This window comes from Vombatus ursinus, unplaced genomic scaffold, assembly GCF_900497805.2.
Source record: "Vombatus ursinus unplaced genomic scaffold, bare-nosed wombat genome assembly UNPS02014820.1, whole genome shotgun sequence".
Classification (NCBI taxonomy): domain Eukaryota; kingdom Metazoa; phylum Chordata; class Mammalia; order Diprotodontia; family Vombatidae; genus Vombatus; species Vombatus ursinus.
In genome coordinates, this window is record NW_020954598.1 from 3394362 (window position 1) to 3417292 (window position 22931).

A 22931-nucleotide genomic window follows, 5' to 3' on the forward strand; every position below is an offset into this window, starting at 1 on the left:
CAAAGCTCAAGAGCTCCAACAGCTGTCCCTATTGTCTTTGGGGTCAATTCTGAACTCTGTTGCTAGACATTCAAGGCTCTTCACCACCTGCCACCCATCCACCTTCCCAGTGTTGTGTGCCTTTGGTCCCAAGGCTCGTATTGACTAGAATGCCTCTCCCTTCCAATCCCCTATGCTGGTTCAATTGCTGCCTAACCTTTGGAACGTACCAACTTTGCTTCTGTCATGCTTGTGCCGTTTGTATTTTTACAGTGAGAATAATAACACCTGGACTACTTTGATGACCTATTTCCAGGCTGTTAAGGGGGGAAAACTTAATAAAAAGCTTTGTAAAGCATTTTGCCTACTAATCAAACACCAAGCATTTATTAAGCAATTATGCACCAGCCACAGTGCCTAGCACTTGGGATATAAACACAAAGGATAAAACAATCTCTACTTTCAAAGAACTTACATTTTAATGAGTGTTATTAATCATCATGATGATTATATCATTATAGTTATATTATTAAAATTCATTATTCAACATAATAATGTAATTCTAGTGCCACTTCCTATAGGAAATGGTCACTGATTCCCCTAGGCAGTAAGTATGTTCCTTCCCTCAACCTCAGAGTATGCTATAACTGCACTATTTTTCTGCACTTAGATAAATAACTTCAATATAAATAAAATCTAACCCCATCTTAGTAGACTTTAAGCCCCTGTTCATGAAAGCAAGAAACATTTCTTATCTAAACTTTTTATCTCTCCAAGTGCCTAACACAGGGCTCTGTGTTAATAATTGTCCACTGAATTGAATTACAACCTCATCAGCAATGCACCAAAAATCAGTAAGTATAATTAATCTGCAGATAAGGCAAGACTTCTCACTATTATAATAAACCAAAAAACTATACTATCCTCTCTCTCAAATTTATAGAACAGTAAATCCTGCTTTAGAATGCACAGTTCCTTACATTCCACTGCCAAGAATTTCCAGTGAGTGCATTATACCTACTGTCTCCATTTCCTAACCCACTCTCTCTCCTCCCTTAATATTCTGGTTCCAAACCTACTATCCTGCTGAAATTGTTTTCTCCAAGACTCCTAATGATCTCTTAATTGCCAAATTCAAAGGCCTCATTCATCATTCGCTTTAACCTTTCTACAAGAATGACATCATCTACTACAACCTGCTTAAAGCTCTGCTCCCAAGGTTGGCACATGACACTGTCTGATTCTTCCTTTTCAGGCCACTTCCCCTCTGGTCCTTTTTTTTTTTTGGTTGCTCTTCAAGCACTAGCCTCACAAACACAGGCATTCTCCAAGAATCTGTCCTTGTCTAATCCTCCTCCACACCTCTCCTTTGGAAATAATATTTCTGATTATAGAACTCAACTCTAACTTTTATTGAGTTAATAAAATTGCTATCCTAAATCTCTCTGTGACCATTCTTTTGAACTCTCATGTAACCTTACAGGTGTCTGTTGTCTGATCTAGCCATATTGTCAACATCTTGATTTCAGGAACCCTGACTTGTATTTCTTTGCATCCCTCATGAAACCCAACACAGTGCTGTGTTCCAAAGGATATATTCCCAATGTATACTAATGCTACTACTAAAAGTCAATGCTGTTTAATAACTCTAAATGCTTCCTCCCTACCAAGAGACTCAAGAGCTGTCTAGAATTTCTATGGGCCTAGAACATAAGAGGATTAAAAAAAAAAAAAAAAGAAAAGAAGTTTTCATCCTAAAAGGTGAAGTGACCACCATAGGAAGCACCAATAAGTAGAAAGTAGAGTGGTCTTTGTAGGTAATTTGGTATTTACAGTTATAAAAATAAACGAATGTGATTTATTGTCATTTGTCCATAAGAATGAAAAAAAAACCAATGGAGAGTTTTGGTGATAAAAAAAATATTTAAGGGCAAACAAACATATAAACAAATAGTTTCATTTGAAAAAGGTCACTTCTTGAAAAGTAATATGAAATAAATGAGACATCTATTTAAATTCCAAGTTAGAAATCACAATTTGGTCAGTATCCCTTCTAGAACTAGCAACACCTTGAACATAAATGTCAAAAAAAACCAGAAAGATTTCCCCAAATCAGATATTTGAAGTATCAAATATTACTGATGGTCAGTGATCAATGTGAGAAGGTAATATGGTGCACCGGAAAGAAAGAAGAGTAGATGTGAATTTAAATCTATGTTCTTCTACATACTAGCTGTATAACCTTGGAAAAGGGACTTCACCTCTGGACTTCAGCTTGCTCTTTTACAAATTGAGCGGGGTTTAAACTGGATGATCTCTAATATTTCTTCTAGTTCTAAATCCTAGGGTCCTAAGTAGTTTACCCAACACATCTTTCCTTAATCATTTAAAGAAGCAATGGCAAGAAATATCTTCTTTATGCCCATTTGAACTCTTTCCTGCTCCCCATACCCCGTGGCTTGTTTGGTTCTCCACCGACAAGCTGGTATTCAACTGATTTTAAAAATAAGGGTTAAGTAATAGGACTACAGATCACCAAGAGATATAAGATATAGGTGTAAGTGTACTCATGTGTGTACTTGTAATCCAGAATCCTAAGATGAGAGATAAAGAGTATTTGTCTAAGGATAAAAGCAAAAAGAGAGAAAAAAAGAGATAATTGTGGGAATATGCTACAGGTCACCTGACCCCATAGAAGATACAGATGATGTTTTTCTAATATAGATTACAGGATTGGCAATAAATAGTAATGATGTGGGTTGTCAACCATCTGGATGTCTGCTAGAAGTCTTGTCTTGATATAAGTAGAGTATCTCATAAAATTTATATTTGTCTTATTTAGAGTTTTTACTCTCAAAAGGTAGAAGAAGCATATTCAGATATAGTCTAAATTTAAGTAAAGAGAGAAATAACTCCATGGTAGAGAATTTTTAAAAGATGATGGCTGAGAAAGGAAGGGAGATTATAAAAAACAAAATTCTGATAATTTAACTATATTATCTTGATGAAAAATCAAGGTGAGAAGATCTAAAGAAATCAATATGATTAGGAAAAAAAAGTTCTATTAGAACACTTAGATTTTTAAGGAATCTTTTGCACCCCCCAAAAAATACTCCCCCCCCAATGGACAAAAGATCAAAGGACAGGCACATAACTGAGAATGAATACAAAAGGGACACATGAGATATGTTTGGAAAGCTAAAAGACAAAAACGAGCTTAGACTTGGGAAGAAATGCTAACAGAGAGACAGCTTTTAAAAAGCATGTTTGGAGAAAAGAGAACAAGAAGTAAGGAAAGACCTACTGTTTTGGATGGAGTCTATAATGTTCACAAATGCCAGAGAGAAAACAGATCTATCCAGCTCAAATTCTACTTCTCTCAGTTCCAGCATAAGAGAAAAACCTCCAAAGTGGAAAGAGTAGAACAAGTCAAGTTAAGAGGGAAATGACACCTGAGATAAAACAAAGAAGAGTACAAGACCACCTGATTATGAATGGAAAGGACCAGAGGCATAAGGAAACAAGAAAAACAAATATTAAAATTTCAAAGATCTAGGAAAGAAAGGGAGACGTAGAGGGGGATTCTGAAAATTATAGTATGGGGCAATAATCCAGAAAAAGAGTATTTATCATATACATTTTTTAATAATTAGAAAGTACTTTGAGGAGAAAATGATGATCACCAGAAGCCAGCATTGGTTCATGAAGAAAAAGTCATGCCAAACTGACTCTATTTTCTTCTGCCCAATCCCATCCCACCTCAACAAGTACTAGAACAGGTGAAATACACAGATAAACTTAATCTGATTCCAACCAAGATATATTTTTAAACAGGAAGAAGAAATATTGCTCATATAATAATAAAGTGAGGTAGATTTCTAGCTGAACAATCATGTCAAAAAATATGTAATTTGTGGTTCTGTGTTAAGCTGAAGGAAGGTCATTAGTCAAATATCAAATGGGTCTATCCTTGGCCTCTCCAATTAAATACTAAACAGTTTCCATGGACAAGGAATGAAACTATCCAGGAATAAGAAGGTAATGATCCAACTGCACTCTGTTCTGATCAAGTGTCATCTAAAGTATCACGTTAAGGCCTAGGTGCCACATTTTATGAAGGACAAGAAGCTGGAAAGCATTCAGAGGAAAGGAAACACTCTGGTTAAAATGCTTATGTCATATGAATATTGGTTAAAGGAACTGGGATGTCTAACCTAGAGATGAGATAACCCAGAAGAACATGAGAGCCATCTAAGGTATTTGAACACTATCACATGGAAGAAAAATTAGATTTGTTCTGTTTGTCCCCAGACAGAACCAAACTGGTACAAAGTTATAAAGAGACAGATCCAGGTTTGATGTCAGGAAAAACTTGCAAACAATTAGTGGTAGCCACAAGTCAAATTGGTTGCCTTAAGAGATGCTCAGTTTCTCCTCAAGAGGTCAACAAAGTCTATACATTGTAGTGAGAATTATTTTTTTCAAGTATGTATTGGATTAAAGGATCACTGATGTTCCTCTAACTTCGAACTCTTGTGATTGTGTTATGACACATTAATCCAACACTGTATGGGATAGCTAATACGCTGGATTATAACCTCTGGTTCTATAAACACTATTACAAATTTTAGGGGTAACACCCCACACATGTGAACCTAATTACTGACACAAAGTCAGAAAATGTTAACAGTGGGAAATGATGGATCAAGCAAAGCTAATAAATTGAAATTCAATAGGGACAAATAAGTTCTGCAACTTAGAAAGAAAAAAGAAAAAAATTTGCATAAATCCAAAATGGAGACTAGCCTCAGCAGTTAGTTGGCTATAAAGTCAAAATGAGCCAACAGTGTGAACTAATAGAAAAAAAGACTTACCATACCCATAGGTTACATTAAAAGGAGTATATTTTCTAAGTCACAGAAAGTAACAGCAAAACCACCGTGCCCAAGGCAATCAAGGGATGAAAGGCTGCTTCCGGGTTGGAGGGGAAAGACGGGGAATGGAGATGGATTCGCCTGGGCTAAGTCTATGGGCCAAGGTGGAAGGAGAAGCCCCTAGAACTTCCTATTATACTTACTCTTGCTAATTAGGTATTAAATGAATTTGTACTCTGGGAGCAGAGCCCAGATACCCCACCCTAGTTACTGCCCTTGGAAACAGTCTTGGTGTCCTCTGCACTGGTCATTCTGTACCTGGAAGATGGATGCTCCATTTTCTAATCGACATTTTAATAAGGACAGTGACAAGCTGGAATATGTCTGGAGGAAGATAGTCAGAACAGTGATGGGATTTGAAATCATGTCAGGATCAGGGAACTGGAGGTACTTAGCTCAGACTTGGTATGAAGATGAGATATTACAGCTGTCTAAAATTTGAAAGGTTGTCATTTTATGCAGTTCCAGAAGTTAGAACTACAATGGCTAGTTGTTAAAAGGAGCCAGACAGTTTTCAGCAAAATATGATGAAGAATTTCTGATCAGAGCTGTCCCAAAATGCAGTGGACTACCTTATGAAATGGGACATTCGATGCCACATAAAGCAGAGGATAAATAATCGCCTGTCAGGGATGTCATAGAGGGAATCAGATTCCAAAATCACATTTAATTACTCTTTTAAAATCTCTGAAAGTTTTGACCCTGGTTCTCTAAACATTTTACTACAAATTTCAGTGATACTCCATACCACATATGAACCCAATTCTTTACCTTCTGATTATTTATTAACATTCCTCCAAGTGTCCCTAATTCAAACCTCAGAAGACTGTTTCATGAGAAGCATACAGGGGGTACATTTTCAGAACTGAATTTGTACTTTTTGTACCTTTAAGGTCAAAGTATTTAACCACTTGCCATATCACTTGTGGGAACGTCCACCAAAACAAAAAACCACAACACTCCAGACTTTATGTCATTTTGCAGGCAGTAGATTCAGTTATAACACTAGTATATCCCATTTACAGAGCATTCTACAGTTTATGTATCTAATCTGATCCTTGCAACTATAATGGGAAATATCCAGAGATTATATACATTTTATAGATGAAGAAATAAAGACTAGAAAGCAGTTAGGTGACACTCCCAATATCACAAAGCCATTAAGTGGCAGAGCTGCGAAGGGCTTCTACCCTTGGTACAGGGCTCTCCCCTGTATAAGGAACTATGCTAGAAACCATAGAAGGTACAAAGAAGTCTAAGCCATTATCCTGGGCCTCCAGAAGTTTACAATCCAGAAAAATATAACATGTGCATGAATAGCGCTACAGGACAAGACAGGATAAGTACTGCATGAATACTACAGCTAAGCACTGTACAATTTCCAAAGATGGGAAATGTTATCTTTTAAATAATCAAGGAAGGCATCTGGGAAAATGTGGAATTTGAGTTAGGGCTTAAAAGATGAAAAGCATTTCAGAATATCACTAGTAGGTGTCTGTCCTAAAGAGATAAAAAAACAAAACAAAACAAACAAACACATGTCCAAAAATATTTATAGTAGCATGGCAAAGAATTGGAAATTGAGGGGCTGCCCATCAATTGGGGAAAGTCTGAACAAGGTGTGGCATATGATTGTGATGAAAAATTATTTTACTAAGCGATGAAAAACTATTTTAAGAAATCATGAACAGAATGCTCTCAGAAAAACCTAGAAAGACTCATATGAGTTGATACAAAATGAAGAGAGCAGAATCAGGAGACAATTGTACACAGTAACAGCAATACTGAATGATGATCAACTATGAGTGACTTAGCTCTTCTCAGTAATACAATGATCTAAGACAATTTGGAAGGACTTATGATGAAAAATGCTATCCACTTCCAGACAAAGAACCATCCCTAATGGAATCTGACTGCAGATTGAAACACACTTTTTTTTTTTTTACCATTCTTATTTTTCTTGGTTTTTTGTTGTCTGTGTTTTCTTTCACAACATGACTAATAAGGAAATAAGTTTTGCATGACTGCACATACATAGCCTATATCAAATTGCTTGCCTAAGGAAAGAAGGATGGGAAGGAGGGAGAAAATTTGGAACTCAAAATTTTTAAAAATCAATGTTAAAAATTGTTTTTACATGTAATTGCAGAAAAATTAAAAATTTTTTTTAAAGGAGCTAGGAAAATAGCATTCCAGGTCTATAGGGGTATTCTCAGTATGGAGAGATTTATATTTCAAATGCAATCCCCAATTCCTTAGCAAAACCAATGTATAAAAAGTAAAGAGAAAGTAAATTATTCTTTCAAGATCTAGTCCTCAAATCCACCAAAACAAGAGCACAGAGTAAGGATCAAGTTCTAATCTTGTTATTAGGGAGGATCTTACGGACTTTAATGAACAAATCCCTCCATACCAGATTTATAAAAGCAACTGGTATTAATGCTGCTTGTAAAAAGACAAAACAATACAAGTACTGAGCTCAGGAGAACAGTGCTTCATGCCTAATGCAGGCACTAACTGCTTTTCTTTTTTCAAAAAAATTCTGGGGCAGCTAGGTTGTGTAGTGGATAGAGTTCTGGTCTTGGAGTCAGGAGGACCTGAGTTAAAATCTGGCCTCAGACAATTGACACTTACTAGCTGTGTGACTGTGGGCAAGTCACTTAACCACATTGCCTAGCCAAAAAAGCAAAAAAAAAAAAAAAAAAAATTATATACACACACACACACACACACACACACACACACATATACATATATAGGTATATGAATTCCAAGATTTGAGGCTACCTTTCCCCAGGATTCTAGAATAAAATGTTTTGTTGATGAGCAGATCTAAGCATCAGCCCAAAAGTAAGTCGAAGAAAATTGATTGGGCTGAGCTAGAACATGGTATTCTACTCCAACCTCAAGATAAATAAATAAATGGTCAAATCTGAATGGTACAATCTCACCAAGCTTTTTATTTTTCACTCATTTGAATGAAGACCCTGGGGAAAAAGAAGGCAGGTTACAGGGGTGAGAATAAATTACACCAGCATTTGATCTGCTGTTTTGTAATGTATTTTTAGTCCTTAAAGTGAGTGTTATAGTAATGTCTGGTGATACTGCTAAGAATCACATAACAGCAGACTGGTTTAACAGCTGAACTCCTTCAATCAAAGGAAAAACTTCCATCAATAAGAGCAGATGAATGAACATTCCTCAGGTCACCTGGGTCTTGAAACCTTGTACCACAGGATGTACCAACCCTACTGAGACTTGGGTTTTGTTTTTTAAAGAAGGAAGAAGGATATTTATATTTCTAATAGGGTAGTTATACACACAACTACCTGGCCAGTAGGGTAGGAGAGAGAAATTTTCTAAAGAAAACCAGGGATGGGACCCTTGGAACAGACTTACACAAGTGACCTTCCGGTAGATTTGGGCAGCGTTCTGACATTCTGAGTAGGGATATTCTGAGGTAGCCATTTCCAACATACACATCCCAAAGGCATAAACGTCAACGGATTCATCATAGTGCTCTTCATACATCTCTGGGGCCATGAATTCTGGGGTTCCTGGGCATATAAAAAGAGAAGAACAAAAGTTAACCCAAATACCAACTTCACATCAGCAAAGGAAGGCTGCCCTCCTTCTGCACTCTTCAAAACACTTAGCACTCAGGATTTGGGGAGCAAAACAAGAAAATCTTTTAAATATAATATAGAATCATATAATTTCAGAGTTGGAAAGAACCAACTGCTAGTGCCTTCCCCTCCAAGATTACCCAAGTATATGTCTCATATATACCTGGATTTCAATATGTTGTCTCCCTCTTTAGAATGAAACTTCCTTGAGGGCAGTGACTATTTTGTTGTGTTTCTTGGCATTCCTTTGTACCCCCAGCACTAAGAAGAGTACTTGGCACATAATAAGCATTTAAATGTCTGTTAACTGACCAATCAAATTACTTCAGAGACCCATTACTAAGAAATGACTTATTAGCCCAAATGGTAACTAAGCTTGAATTCCTTCTACAGAGTTTATCCTAGGAGGTAGCAGCTTTTGCTTGAAAAAAAGCACCGTGAGGAGGGGAGAACTACAGTCTCCTGAGAGAGCTAGGAGAACCTAGGACTGGACTGACCATATATTACAAAGATATAAAAATATGAGCTATACATATAACTCAAGGATGAAAAATTAATACAACTGAAGTGTCTTCACCAAAGTATAATGATTTAAGAACTAAAAGGTTCCCACTTAATAAGTAAATAAGATGCCATGATGAAGAAATAAGACCTGAGTTAAAATTCTCCCTTAGACACAAATTAGCTGTATGACCCAAGGCAAGGTAAAATAGGATAGTAATGGCTCGTACCTCACAGGGTTGGCATGAGGATTCAATAAGAAGCACATTATAAAACCTAAAGCGTCATGTAAATGTTAGTACATTTACTTATTTATAACATGTACCATCATGCTAATAATTAACATTAGAAAATGTATAAGAAAATAAAAATTAAACAAGGATGGGATAAACATGAGAGATAGTTGACCCAGAGTCACTAAGAATCCACTGGAATTTAGTGAGTAGGGGAGTGACATGGTCAATCTGCATTTAAGACAGAAGTAGAGAACAGAAAGACTTAAGGTGAGGCAACCAATTAAGAGTTCAGCAGTAGATAGTGGTGAGGGCCCTGATCAACTATGTGGGGAGAGAGAAGTGGATAGATGTGAGTTGTTGTGAAGGTAATAATGATAAAATCTGATTAAGCAAATGGATTAATGAATTTACATTAATCATTAAATAAACTGATAGATAACATTATTAATTTATTGGTAATTAAATGAATGGGGAGAGGAAGAAGGAGGAGTCAAGGATAATGCCAATGTTGGGAACCTATGACTGATAGTGCCCTCTTCAGAAATACAGAAGTTTGAAAAAAAGGGATTAGAGGTGGTGAAGGGTGGTGGTGTTCTAGAAACTCTGAGTTTGAGATGCCTATAGGACACCAAATTTGAAATGTTCGGTAGGCAGTTTGTAATGAGGGACTGAGCTCAGTAGAGAGACTTGGAATGGATTTAGTAAACTGGGAGTCAGTTGCATAGAGATGATAATTACACCCTTGAATACTGATCAAATCACTAGGTAAGAGTATAGAGAAATATTCAGGCAACAAGCATTTATTAAGTACTTAAAAAGAGGGCCCAAGATAGAGCCTTGAGGTCCACCCACAGACACACTACAGAAGAGGATCCAATAAAAGAGAATGAGAAGGAACAGAAAGACAGGTAGGAACAGATCTAAGGGAAAAAGAGACAGTAGTCAGCACCTCTGAATACTACACAGAGATCCAAGAAGGATGACGAATAAGAAAACATCATCAGATTTGGCAACATATGAGATTACTGGTACATTTGAAGAGAACAGTTTCAATTTAGGGAGGAAGTCAAACACAGCAAAAAGATTAAGAACCTAAAATATCAGAAGCAGCACAGTATCCTCAATGGAAAAAAATGAACTTCAGAAGCATTTGGAAGTAAAGGTAATATAATTAAAGCCCATCCTTAACTTTGTCATCCTGGCCAACTCATTCTTTTCCACAGAAAAATACAAAGTGCTTGCATTTGCAGTTACTCACCAAGTACTATAATAATTTCACATTTAAAAAAACTTCAGAGAGGGAAATATTGCTAGAATACACATTTTATCATGTTAAACCCCACTCACATTGCATGGAAAGCCAGGGTTTTACAGGATATAACTTGGTTCACAGGATCCGATTTAGAGCATGGGACCAATCATCTCTTACATCCCTTTCCAGATCTAAACATCCTAGGGTGTTATGATTCTAAAAGGAGTACTGAGCTTAAAACAAACTTAATTTTTTTCATCCCTTAGGCCTATCATTTGACTACTTAACAAGGTATTCCAGGTTGCTACATGAAACTAAATCCATAGGAAAAAAAAAACTACACATAGGAAAATGACATAGAAAGTAATGTAATGTGACCCTGGAGTCCTACTATGCAGGCTTAAAAGCATCTGCTCTGAATTAAACGGACATTTAACCCCTTTCAAATGTCTTTGCACTCTGAGGTCAGCAAAAACATAAAAGTAGCCTGGAGACAGGTCTATCTCTCAGTACAGATGTGGGCACAGTGTTGGCTGAAGAACCACAACAACTTCAGCCACTGCCTTTTTTTGAACCCGACATCTCCTCTCTCACTAGCGGTCATCACTTCCAGCTAATTAAGTAGGAAATCACTAAAAGGTGGCATGTGTGCTTGCAAAGAGATTTTTTTTATCCTCTGAAGAGGAAAGGCTAGAGAGGGGGGATTTAAAACAGATCAGGTGAGAGTTGAGAGCACCTAAAAGCACCTGTGAGTCAGGAGACTTTTTTTTCCTCTGTCACTAATTCACTATGTGTTATTGAGCATCTCTGGGCCTCAGTTTCTCAATATCCATGTAATGAGGGGGTTTGGACAAGCTGAGCTCTATGGTCATTTATAGTTCTAAGCTTCTCTGGATCTATGACTAAGTGCTGAGGTGTAGAGAAACAAGACAAGATTTGATGAGTAAGAGAATACGGTGCATCAGTTAGGAATAATGCTAATTAAACCCCATAGAGCAGGAAGTTTTAGCAGCTACAAAAAATGGAAATGTTTACTTTCCTGAAGCTCAAAGTATCCTTATCCAAAGAACCATAATTTTCAAAAAATTACTTTAAAAATTCATATTAATACAATTCATCTGTCTGCTACAGGCCTGTAATGATTTCATCTTGATTGGCAGTTCTATGAATTGATAATAAAGGCAGTAGTGGAAGAAAGGAATCAACAAAGGCTATTTATTTTAATCTTCAACTTCAGTTTATTCAATTGACTTTCACTGAGTGCTCCCACATCACCTGGTACAACATGGAATGCTACTCCCATACTTCAAGCAGCTTTTCAAGGCTTCAGCCAGCAGATCAAAACTGTTTTGAGCCAGACCTGCACAGTAGTGAGAAGTTTCTTAGTCACTAGCAGGGCTGGCTCTGTTCAGATTTAGCAGGCAATGGAGAGAGCATTATTTTTAGCCCTAGGGATGGAAGAAGTAAAGACAAAATGTTGTCGAGAGGATTGGTGGGGTACTGGTTATGCTTTATGATTTCTGAGGTCAAACAAATGATTATATATGAATGTAATGAAATACTATTGTATTTTGAGAAATTATGAGAGTGATGGTTTCAAGGGAATCTGGGAAGACCAGCATGAACTGATGCAGAATGTAGTAAGCAGAAGCAGAACAATTCATATGAGAATAACAATTATGAAAAACTTTAGCACTCTGATCAACAAAATGACCTCATGATTCCAGAGGACTCATGATGAAACATAGTACCCACTATCTGAAAGAGTAGGTGGTGAACTTCCAGTGTTCATGGACTTTTTTTTTTTGGACATGGCCAATGAAAATTTGTTTTGTCTGGCTATGTATTTTTGTTAATCAGGTTTCATTTTGTTTTTCGATGGAAGAGAGAGAGAGAATAGATTTTTGTTCATTGAAATAAAATAATGTTTAAAAAGGCATGGAACAATACTCCAGATGTATTTTGATTTGAGTAGTGACAATGGAACTATTACTTGCCTCAGTTACTTCTCTTAATGAAGCCTATGATCTCATTAGTTGTTTTGAATGCCATGTTGCACTGCTGAATTATATTGATATTCAAGTCCACTAAAAACTCACAAATCTATTGCACTAGGACTGTTGATTAACCAAGTCACCTCCAACACATGAAATTGATTTAAGCTGATTTGTGGAGTTGAGTTTTTGAAACTAAGTGAAGGAGGCATCATGCCTAGGGCAAGGACTTGTCTCACTTGTACCCTCTCTTGGTTAAAGCATGTCAGGATAACTGACATATTTTAGAAAGGATGTTGATTAGCTTTAAGCAACCAGAAGAGTATGACCAGGAGGGCCCAGATGCTACCAAACAAGGGTTAGCTGAAAGAACTAGGAATGTTTAGCCTGAAGAATATAAGACTTAGGTGGGGATGGCGTTGGGGGGAGGGGGGGGAAATGACAGAATATCTATATTGAAGTAGTTGATGATTTGTCACATGAAAAAGAGATTGGACTTGATTGGCCCCAGAGGACAAACAGTGACAGGAATATATGGAAGTTTCATACAGGCAGATTTGGGCTTCATGTATTGGAAAATGCCCTAACAATTAGAGATCTTCCTTTAAGATCAAGCTCAGGCTTCTACATGAAGTTGTTCATAACCTCCAAAATGCTAGTGCCCTTCCCTCTCAAGCTACCTTGTATGAATGTGTATGATTGTGTATGTGTGTAGATTTGTTGTCTACTCTCAGTAAAATATAAGCTCATTGGTGAGTAGGAATTGTTTCATTCTTTGTCCATGAATTCCAGACACCTTGCACGTACGCCTAGTACAGAAAAACTGCTAAATGCTTGTTGACTGATTGATTTTCACAAGGGCGATGGGCTGCCTCTAAGGTTAGTGAGTTTCTGCTCACTAGAAGTCTTCCAGCAAGGCTGGATTACCATTTCTCACATATATTGTATATAGTTAGATAAAGGTTGGTCTACATGGCCTTTGAGGTCCCTTGCAACACAGATTTCATGATACTGACAACACTTGTCTCTAGTATATTTCATCTTACTGCCTTCTGACTGTCTTTCTAGCTTGGCCTGCCAAGATTTGTTTGGCATTCTGACCCTATCACACAGAACTATCCCTCAAAGAAGGGCTCTGAAGGGACCTCAAAAGCAAGCACACAAAATTTCAAGGTTGGAATAGACTTCAGAGGCTAGTTCAGCCTGAATTGAAACAAGACTCCTGTCTATAAAATATCAAAGATCATCCAGCCTTTGCCTGAAGACCTCCAGTCAAGGGAGAACCCATTCTAATCCACTTTTGGACAACTCTTCTTGCTTTCTGATCCTAAGCAATATCAGTGCTTTTTTGAGTACATAACAAATTGACAGCCAAAATTCCCAAATGCTATAAACAGTTTTGCTTCTTGAATAGATCCAGTGGGAAAAGAGTAACTATAGCATACATTCAAATCAATGAGCATTTATTATACGGTTTCAAGCTGTGTTTTCATTCTGTCTCATATTTAGAAACAGAAGCGGGCATGAGCCAGCAGATTCTACCATGTACAAGTTGCTCTCAGGGAGTAAACAGGTGCCTCTGTATCAACACTTTTAGGTCACTTGGGTGCCACTGATGTCTCTGAAATAACCATTTACAAAGTGATCCCTTGGCAACCTATGATAGCTGATGTGACTTCTCAGAATACCTCATTTTGCCCTAGTGACTGGCACCTCTATGGGGAGAACCATATTCATTAAAAAAGGTTAAGAGCTCATTACTGATGAATGGACTTAACCTTTTTACTAATAAAGGCATCCAAAACAAATGCAGTCATTTATGTGTTGGCTGTGGCATGCTCTGATTTTCACGGTGCTTTACAAGCCCACTCCCACTGGAGTCTCAATATCCCTGAGTGATCCAATAATTACTGTATCTGTATAATAAATTGGGAAGAGGAGGCCCCAAGAGGGGAAGTGACCTGCCCATGGTCTCACAGCTACGAGGTGGCAGAGGCGGGGACTGCATCAGATCCTCTGTCTCCAAACTGAGTGATCTTTCCATTACAAGACAGGGCTGTGTCAAATGCAAAAGATGTGATTGCTTCCACTGATTTTTATTCTGCTTAGCAAACACACAGGCTCTGAAAAGTCTGACGACCATAAACTACCCTATGAAAATCTGTTTCATCAAAGTGCATAACCCAACATTCGAGTGCCAATTACATAGCACTATTAAGGGATGGCGTATCCAGGACCCAGGAAGCATATCAGTATTCCTTGGAATGAGAACAAGAAAGCAGAAAGATGTTTCTCAGTCCCCATTAGGCTGGACAGATCAAATAGTTTATTCTGGCAAAAATCATTTGAAAAGCCCAAATCCAACATTTTCTTTTATGTAAGATCATAGATTCAGATCCAGAAAGGGCTTTTTGTATAATCCAGTTAAATCTTTCCCCTCCTCACTCCCCACCTAATCCTACAGAAAAAGAAAGTGAGATCCTTGGAAAGAAGCTTGCCCAAGGTCAGACAGGTAGTAACAAAGTCAGACTTTTAATCAGGCCTTTTGCCTCCAAAGCACTACCACCACCTTGCCTTTAGTATCTTCTTATTCCATCCCATAATCTTTATAACTTTACTTGTGGCTCCAATTTTACATCCTCTACAACACAATCCAAAATAAGACTCAAGTTCTACTAGCTTATTCAAGAACTAGTTGTGTGATCAGAAGTCACTTAATGTTGCTAGCCATCAGCATAATTTTTGAGAACCCAGGGTCAGCCCCACACCACATCAAGAAATTGGCCGAAGACTTATTGCAGCATTTATGAACATATATTTATGTCTACATGAACAACAAGTATTAAAGACAGCACTGCCTTGTTCCCTAGGTTTTTTTTTCAGTCGCTTTAGTTATCTCCCCAACTAGCATGGAAACTCCCCGTGGGCCTTTTCTGTATTACAAACTGCTTATCCCAGAACTATATACATTTCAGGCACAAAAAAAAAAACAAAAACATTAACTGATTTCCTATATAAATTAAATCGTTCATCAACTTTTAAACTATATCCCCCTCCCCATTATTTGATACAGTTCTGGACATGCTAGCAATAGCAGTAAGACAAGAGAAGAAATTAAAGGAATAAAGACAGGCAAAGAGGAGATAAAACTATTCCTGCTTGCTGATGATATGATGGCTAACTTGGAAAATCGAGGGATTCAGCAAAGATACTGAGACCGTTAATAGCTTCAGCAAAGTTGCAGGGTTTGAAATAAACTTTAAAAAAAAATCACCTGCATTTCTATATAATAATAAAACACAAGAAGCAGCAACGGAAAGGGATATCCCATTCCAAATAACTATAAAATACAAAAAATATCTGGTGATCAATCTCCCAAAGTACACAACAGACTTGTATATTCAATTACAAAATGCTATGTAAAGAAATAAAGAATAACTTAGATAGTTGGAGGAATATCTAGTGCTCATGATTAGGCCATGTCAATATAAAAAAAATAACAATACTACCAAAATTAATTTACACTTTTAATGCCACGCCAACCACCTTAAAAAAAGGAATGAAGTAAAGAATGTGAAGGAACATAATACTATGTTTCCAGCAGATGTGGGGAAAAAAAAATCACAAAAAATATAATAAATTTTAGAGACAGATGGGGGAAAATATAAACTTAACTCTTGTAACTTCAGATGTGAATGGATTAAACAATCCAATAAAACAAAAAAAAGAGTGACAGACTGGATAAGAAAACAAAATCCTATAGTCTTGTTGCTTACAAGAAACACTTTAAAAACAAAGGCATTCACAAAATAAAATCAAAGTGATGGGAAAAAGTTTTACTATGCACGAAGTGAATCTAAAAAAGCAGGAGTGGCAATTACGGTACCAAAGCAAAAATAAACATTCAAAATATAAACAAAAAGGGATAATGCTATACCAATCAAATTACCAAGGGAATATTTTACAGACATTAATAAAACAAAAACAAAATTGATTTACAAAAATCAAAGATCTATAATAACAAGGGAAATGGAAATGATGAAAAGAAGGGAGGAAGAGTAAGTAGAACTTCCAGATTTCAAACTATATTATAAAGCAGCTGTCATCAAAACCATCTGGTATTGGCTAAAGAATAGAAAAATAGATCAAGGGAACTGACTAGACAAGGGTACTTCAGAAACAACAGAACTCAATAATCCATTTTTTTTGGCAATTTGGGTTAAGTGACTTGCCCAGGGTCACACAGCTATTAAGTGTCCAATGTTTGGTCTGAGGCCAGATTTGAACTCAGGTCCTCCTGACTCCAAGGATGGTGCTCTATCGACTGCGCCACCTAGCTACCTTTTTTTTTTTTTGAAGGCAGCATAGATGTCTGTTTATTTAAAAGAATAACTACAAGTTGACTAGGGAAAAACTTCCTATCTGATAAAAACTGTTGGGAAAACCGGAAAACAATCTGGCAGAAATTAGGCTTACACCAACACTTTACATCACATTTCATAATATATTTTAAATGCATACATGCCCTTACTATTAAAAATCATACTTAAAAAAATTAGAAGAGAAATAGAACATATACATTTCACAGCTATGGGTAGGAGATATATTCTTAACCAGACAAGAGACACAGAAAATTGTTGGTGTTCATTTGTTTCGGTTGTGTCTGACTCTTTGTGACCCCACTTGGGGTTTTCTTGGCAGAGATACTAAAGAGATTTGCCATTTCATTTTCCAGATCATTTTACAGATGAGGAAACTGAGACAAACAAGGTTAAGTGACTTGCCCAGGGTCACACAACTAGTAAGTGTCTGAGGCCAGATTTGAATTCAGGAGGATGAATCTTCCTGACTCCAGGCCTGGTGCTCTATCTATTGTACCACATAACTGCAATTACAGAAGGCAAAATATAGGACTTTGATTACTTGAAAATGAAAAATTTCTGCACAGACAATATTAATGCATCTAGGATAAGAAGGGAAGTGGTATTTCTCTGATAAGGGTTTTCTATCTAAGACAGATAAACCATCGTAAATATATATGTGTGTACACATAAACACACGTCTCTGTGTGTATGTATATATTAAGAGCCATTCCTCAATAGATCAATGGTCAAAGGATAAGAAGAAACAGTTCTCAAGAAGAATTACAAAGTATTCACAACATGAAAAAATGCTCCAAATCACTAATAAGAGAAATGTGAATCAAAACAACCTTGAAGTTTCACATCACAACCAACAAATTAGCAAAAATGACAAAAAATTGCAACAGTCAATGTTGGAGGGATTGTGGAAAAATAGGCACATTAATACACAGTTGGTGAAGCTGTGAAACGGTAGAACAATTTAGTTATGAATTATGCAAATTAAGTGACTAAAATATCCATACCCTTTGAACCAGAGACTCCATTAATGGGCTTATACCCAAGGAAACCATTAATAAGAAAGAAGTCTACATTATACTCAAAAACATTTATAGCAATACTTTTTGTGATAGCTAAGAATTAGAAACAAAGTAGATGCCCATCAATTGGGGAATGGCTAAACAAACTGCAGTACATGAATGTAATGGAATATTACTGTTCTGTAAGAAATGATGTGTGTGATGCATACACAGAAGGATAGAAAGATTTACATGAATGATACAGAGTGAAATAAGCAGAGCCAAGAAAACAATACACATAGTAACTACCACAATGTAAATGGAAAGAATGACATACCAAAAAATACCAAAAGTAAATGTAACAAAATTATAAATATCAAACAGCACTCAAAGAAGAGATATGAGAAGATATTCCCAACCTACACTTTCATGTAAGCGGGAGATACACAAGTGTTAACATGTTTTAAATGTATCAACCATTTGTACCTATTTCCCATTCCCCCCCAAAAATACTGCTAGTCACATGGGATGACTCCCTGGGATGGGGAGAGGGAGGGATACTTTAGATAACTATGTTGACGTAAGAAACAGAAAATATAAATGAAAAGTTTTAAAAAATTTGCTATTCATCTATTATCTGAACGTTCTTTCATGGCAAAAGGTTTTCCTTCAGCATTTTTTTTTTTTTGGCAAGAGAAAACTTGACACAGCCTTATAATACTACTATTTGTATAACAGTTTCAAGTGTTTTCATTTGATCTTTTCAACAACACCGGGTATTGTCATCACTATCTAAGCTACAGAAGCTAACGTTACAAAGTCACCAGCAAAAGCCTTCTAAAGCAGAAGAGTTGGATAAAATTCTTATGATATTTTTTAACTTCTAAAATAACCTTATGATTTCATCAAAATATCCCTTTTCCCCCCATCTTAGGACAGCAAAGGTACAGGTGTGTCTTGCTGTTTTTGAAAGACTCAGAGAAATGCATTCCACAAAAAAAAAAAAAAAAGATAAGCAACCTACATATTTATTTGCTTGGACATTTTGATTCTAACCATTCTAGTTATTCCATTATCCTTGTAAAATACATTTATCAGTCTTAATAGGAAATGGTTGTAATGAGAGCTCATGTTACTTCTTCTGTAAGAGGTGGGTAAGCATATTGGCTCTGGAGCAGAGCTAGAGGTCTGTGGAATAGTGTCAAGGGAATCAGAAAGGTTTGGAGTAATTGTTTTTATGACAAGGGCACTAGTCATTAAGAGAAACTACATTTTACCATGATTAGTTTGCTAATATAACACATAAATTGAATTGGCTTTTCCAACACCTTGACAGCATCTTGTTGAATAAATGAAATAAAAATAAATGATGACAAGGCTTCTCTTTATGCCTGAAATTATAAATTACTGAGCAGCACATGTCTGGAATTTTAATACTATTTGGGAGAGGTAGCAACCATACTGAATGCATCCAAAAAAAACAAAGCCCAACCATATTTATTCCATCTTGTTTTGCAACTGTGATTCACTTATTATATAAAATATTATTTACTGCAGCTGTTAGTAGTTTACCACCCCGCCTCTTCCTGGTCAGCATTCAACAAGGATTTGAAAAGGGTCTACTTTGTGCAAGCCATGTGCTCAATGCTGTAAATACAAAGACAAAACCAAAATACGTGCTCTGCCTTTAAGATGCTTACCACTTCCTAGGTGATACATTATGCATATAGATAAGTAAATTTTAGGTAATTTTAGAAGGAAGAATGTTAACTGTTGTGATTAGAAAAGGCCTTGTATATGAGATAACACCTGAGCTGAGCCTTGAGGAAAGCTACAGATACAGAGAGGTAAAGCTGAGGAGGGAATGTATTCCAGAGATGAGGCAGAGTTGAGAGGCGAATGTATTCTAGACATGGTGAATGTATTCCGGACATGAGGTAGTGCTGAGGGGGGAATGTATTCCAGACACGATGGAAATTCTGTACAGAGGATGGAGAGAGAATACCAAATTCAGGGAGGGAACTGCAAAATAGGCTTGTGTGGCTACCATGATGTAGGATATGCAAAGGTAAGTAATGTGAAAGAAGTCTAGAACAGTAGGCTGGAACCAGATCATAAAGGACTTTCAATCATATACGGAAGTGTTTGTATTTCATCTAGGGACAATAGGGAAACACTGGAAGCAGGGGAGTTATAGCCAGACCAGCATTTTAGGAATATTATTCGGGTACTTGTGTGGAAGCTGGATTGGGTAGAAGCATGACTGTAGGGAGACCAGTTAGGCTGTTCTGTCTTTTCAGTTGTGTCTGACCCTTTGGGACCTCATTTGGGGTTTTCTTGGCAAAGGATACCATAGTGGTTTTGCCATTCCCTTCTCCAGCTCATTTTACAGATGAGGAACTGAGGTCAACATGGTTAAGTGACTTGCCCAGGGTCACATAGCTAGTTAAGTGTCTGAGGCCAGATTTGACCTCAGGAAATGAGTCTTCTTTACTCCAGGCCCAGTAGTCTATCTACTGCACCACCTAGCTGCCTCATTACAAGGTCCAGACAAGAAGAGATGATTGTATGAATTACATGGTTGCCTAGATTGAAGCAGAGGGATAGACAGCAAAGATGTAGAAGTAGAATTAAAAAGCCTGGAAATCTGACTGGAACTGGAGAAGGAGAGTAAAGAGTCTAGGATGGTGCCAGGTTGATGGGAAGAACGGTGGTGCTCTAAGTAAAAAGAGGGAAGTTTGGAGGAGGGGATGTTTTAATGAGATCTTCCCATTAAATGCAAACTCTTTGTAAAATACTAAAGTTTGAGATACCTATGGGAAATCCAGGTAGAACTTTTTGGCAGACAGCTGGTGATAGGGATAGAACAGGGGTGGGAAACTTGCGGCCTTGAAGTCACAGGTTTCCCAACCCTGGACTACAGCATAGTGGAGAGATGGTGGCTGGATATATAGATTTGGGAGTTATTTCTGCATAAATGACAATGGGATTGATGAGATCACTAGAAGAGAGAAGAAAAGAGAACTTCAGATAGAACCTTGTGGAATAGCCTCACTTCTGAGGAGAGATCTAGTAAACAAGAATGGGAAGGAATGGTCAGACAGGTAGGAGTACTGGAAAGAGCAGGGTCAGGAGAGCTGAGGGAAAAGAGTGTATCCAGGAGAAAGGGAGGTCAATGCCATCAAAGCAGCAGGGTAGTTATAAAGAATGAATGAAAAAAGGTCATTGGCAACTCTGAAGGACTTATGATGAAAAATGCTATCCATCCCCAGAGAAAGAACTGATAGTGCCTGAATATAAATTAAAGCATGCTTTTTTTCTAACTTTCTTTACTTTTCTTATTTTTGTCTATGTTTTCTTTCACAACATGACTATTATAGATATGTTTTACATGACTACACGTGTATAACATATCAAACCTCTTACCTTCTTAACGAGGGGGAATGGGGAAGGAGGAAGGGAGCGAATTTGGAACTCAAAGTTTTAAAAATGAATATTAAAAATTGTATTTACATGTTACTGGGTGAACTAAAAATAAAATACTTTTGGAAAAAGAAAAAAGGTCATTGGATTAAGAAAAATTGAAGATGGTGGGGAGAGTGGGGGAGATCACTGAAATGCCAAGCCCCAAGAGAAGATGGGAGACTAGACTGTAGGTTCCATGAGAGTACAAGGTACTATACTGAAAATATTAAAAAACCCACTTTACAGACTCCTCGGGTTCCTTTGTGCCATTTCATTTAGTGCAGTGGACAGAAACTGGCCAGGGAATCAGGACAAGTAAAGTTCAAGTCCTACCTCTGACACACAGAGACCAAGTTAATTAACCTACTGGTGCCACTAAACAACTCTCAGACTATTCATTGCACAGCAGTCGCTCTGATAGAGAAGTTTCTTCATAGGGAATTCCTTTAAAATGAAATATCTGACATATGCACATACATGCATAATACACATATGAACACATATAGACAGAGAAATATATAGATATATGGGTACACACACAAACACCCACATTTTAAAAACTGAGTTATCCAAAGAGAACTATTTTTTCTAAGCAACAAAGAGGCTAGGCTTTGTGTCCTCTTGAAGGGCACTTCCAGAATTGCTTGTCTATAAAGCACACACATATTACTAGTAGGGGAAAAAAAGATCCTATCAGATGCTAAAGGCCACGGAGCAGACCCTTGGCCAGTGCTAAACAGTCACAGTGGACATGCACGCAGTGTTTCAACAGCTGACAAAGCTGGAGAGAGAAATGTGTCCTCAGGAACAGGCTGGTGATGAGAGGAGGACCATGTGATCCAAGGTTGTCCTCCTGCCATTTCCACTGTGACTGCACTTTGAATCTTACCACTTGAACAGAGCAGAAAGCTAGCTGCTTTTATCTTCAAAGGACAAATGCAAGCCCAGGGAGCATGAATAGACTGCAAACTTTTCAAAGTAATATTGATCTAAAAAAAGTTTTCTCCATCAACTTAGAGCCTCCAAAATTGCAGTCTTCACTAAATCCATGATGTCTCATTGCCCATGCTCATTACTACAGAGACACATGAAAATGATATTCCACAGGTGTGTGAAAATGATTACCAGGACATACAATTTATTTCTCCTTAGAATTAACTGACAGTTTGGGCTTTGGAAAGAGGAAAGAATCTTTGTTTTACTTCCCTAAACATTATACACAATTCAGCATTTGTTGTGGAAGAGACAAAAGACCCTTGAATGCTCAACTGAAACCATGGCTTTTCCCCACCTATAAACACACTCACCTTTACACTTCAAGGACATGAACTTTAGCTTTTGAAATGGCACAGCAGAAAGTGCAAGGAGAAAGTACCCGGCATGCAAACAGCTGAAGAAACATTATTGGCATCTCCTGATTCTGTCGAATAAGGGCTGTATTTATTGCCCCCAAGCTCTATAAAACATTGAGATAATTCAAAAACAGATCAGGGAAGTCTGGGACTCAACAAATAGCACCTGTCTGTAGGAAGTAACATAAAAAAAAAAAAAAAAAAAAAAATGG

General features: G+C 37.2%; 1 protein-coding gene across 12 annotated transcripts in view; it reads right to left on the minus strand.

Moving 5' to 3' along the window:
* The window catches only part of WNK2 (WNK lysine deficient protein kinase 2), a 231050-nt gene that overhangs the window by 116664 nt on the left and 91455 nt on the right, over positions 1 to 22931 (minus strand). For all 12 annotated transcript variants that reach the window (XM_027836981.1, XM_027836983.1, XM_027836982.1 and 9 more), the window contains exon 5: positions 8313 to 8470. In XM_027836981.1, the coding sequence (XP_027692782.1) occupies positions 8313 to 8470 (158 nt within the window). The remainder of the gene's footprint in view (positions 1 to 8312; positions 8471 to 22931) is intronic.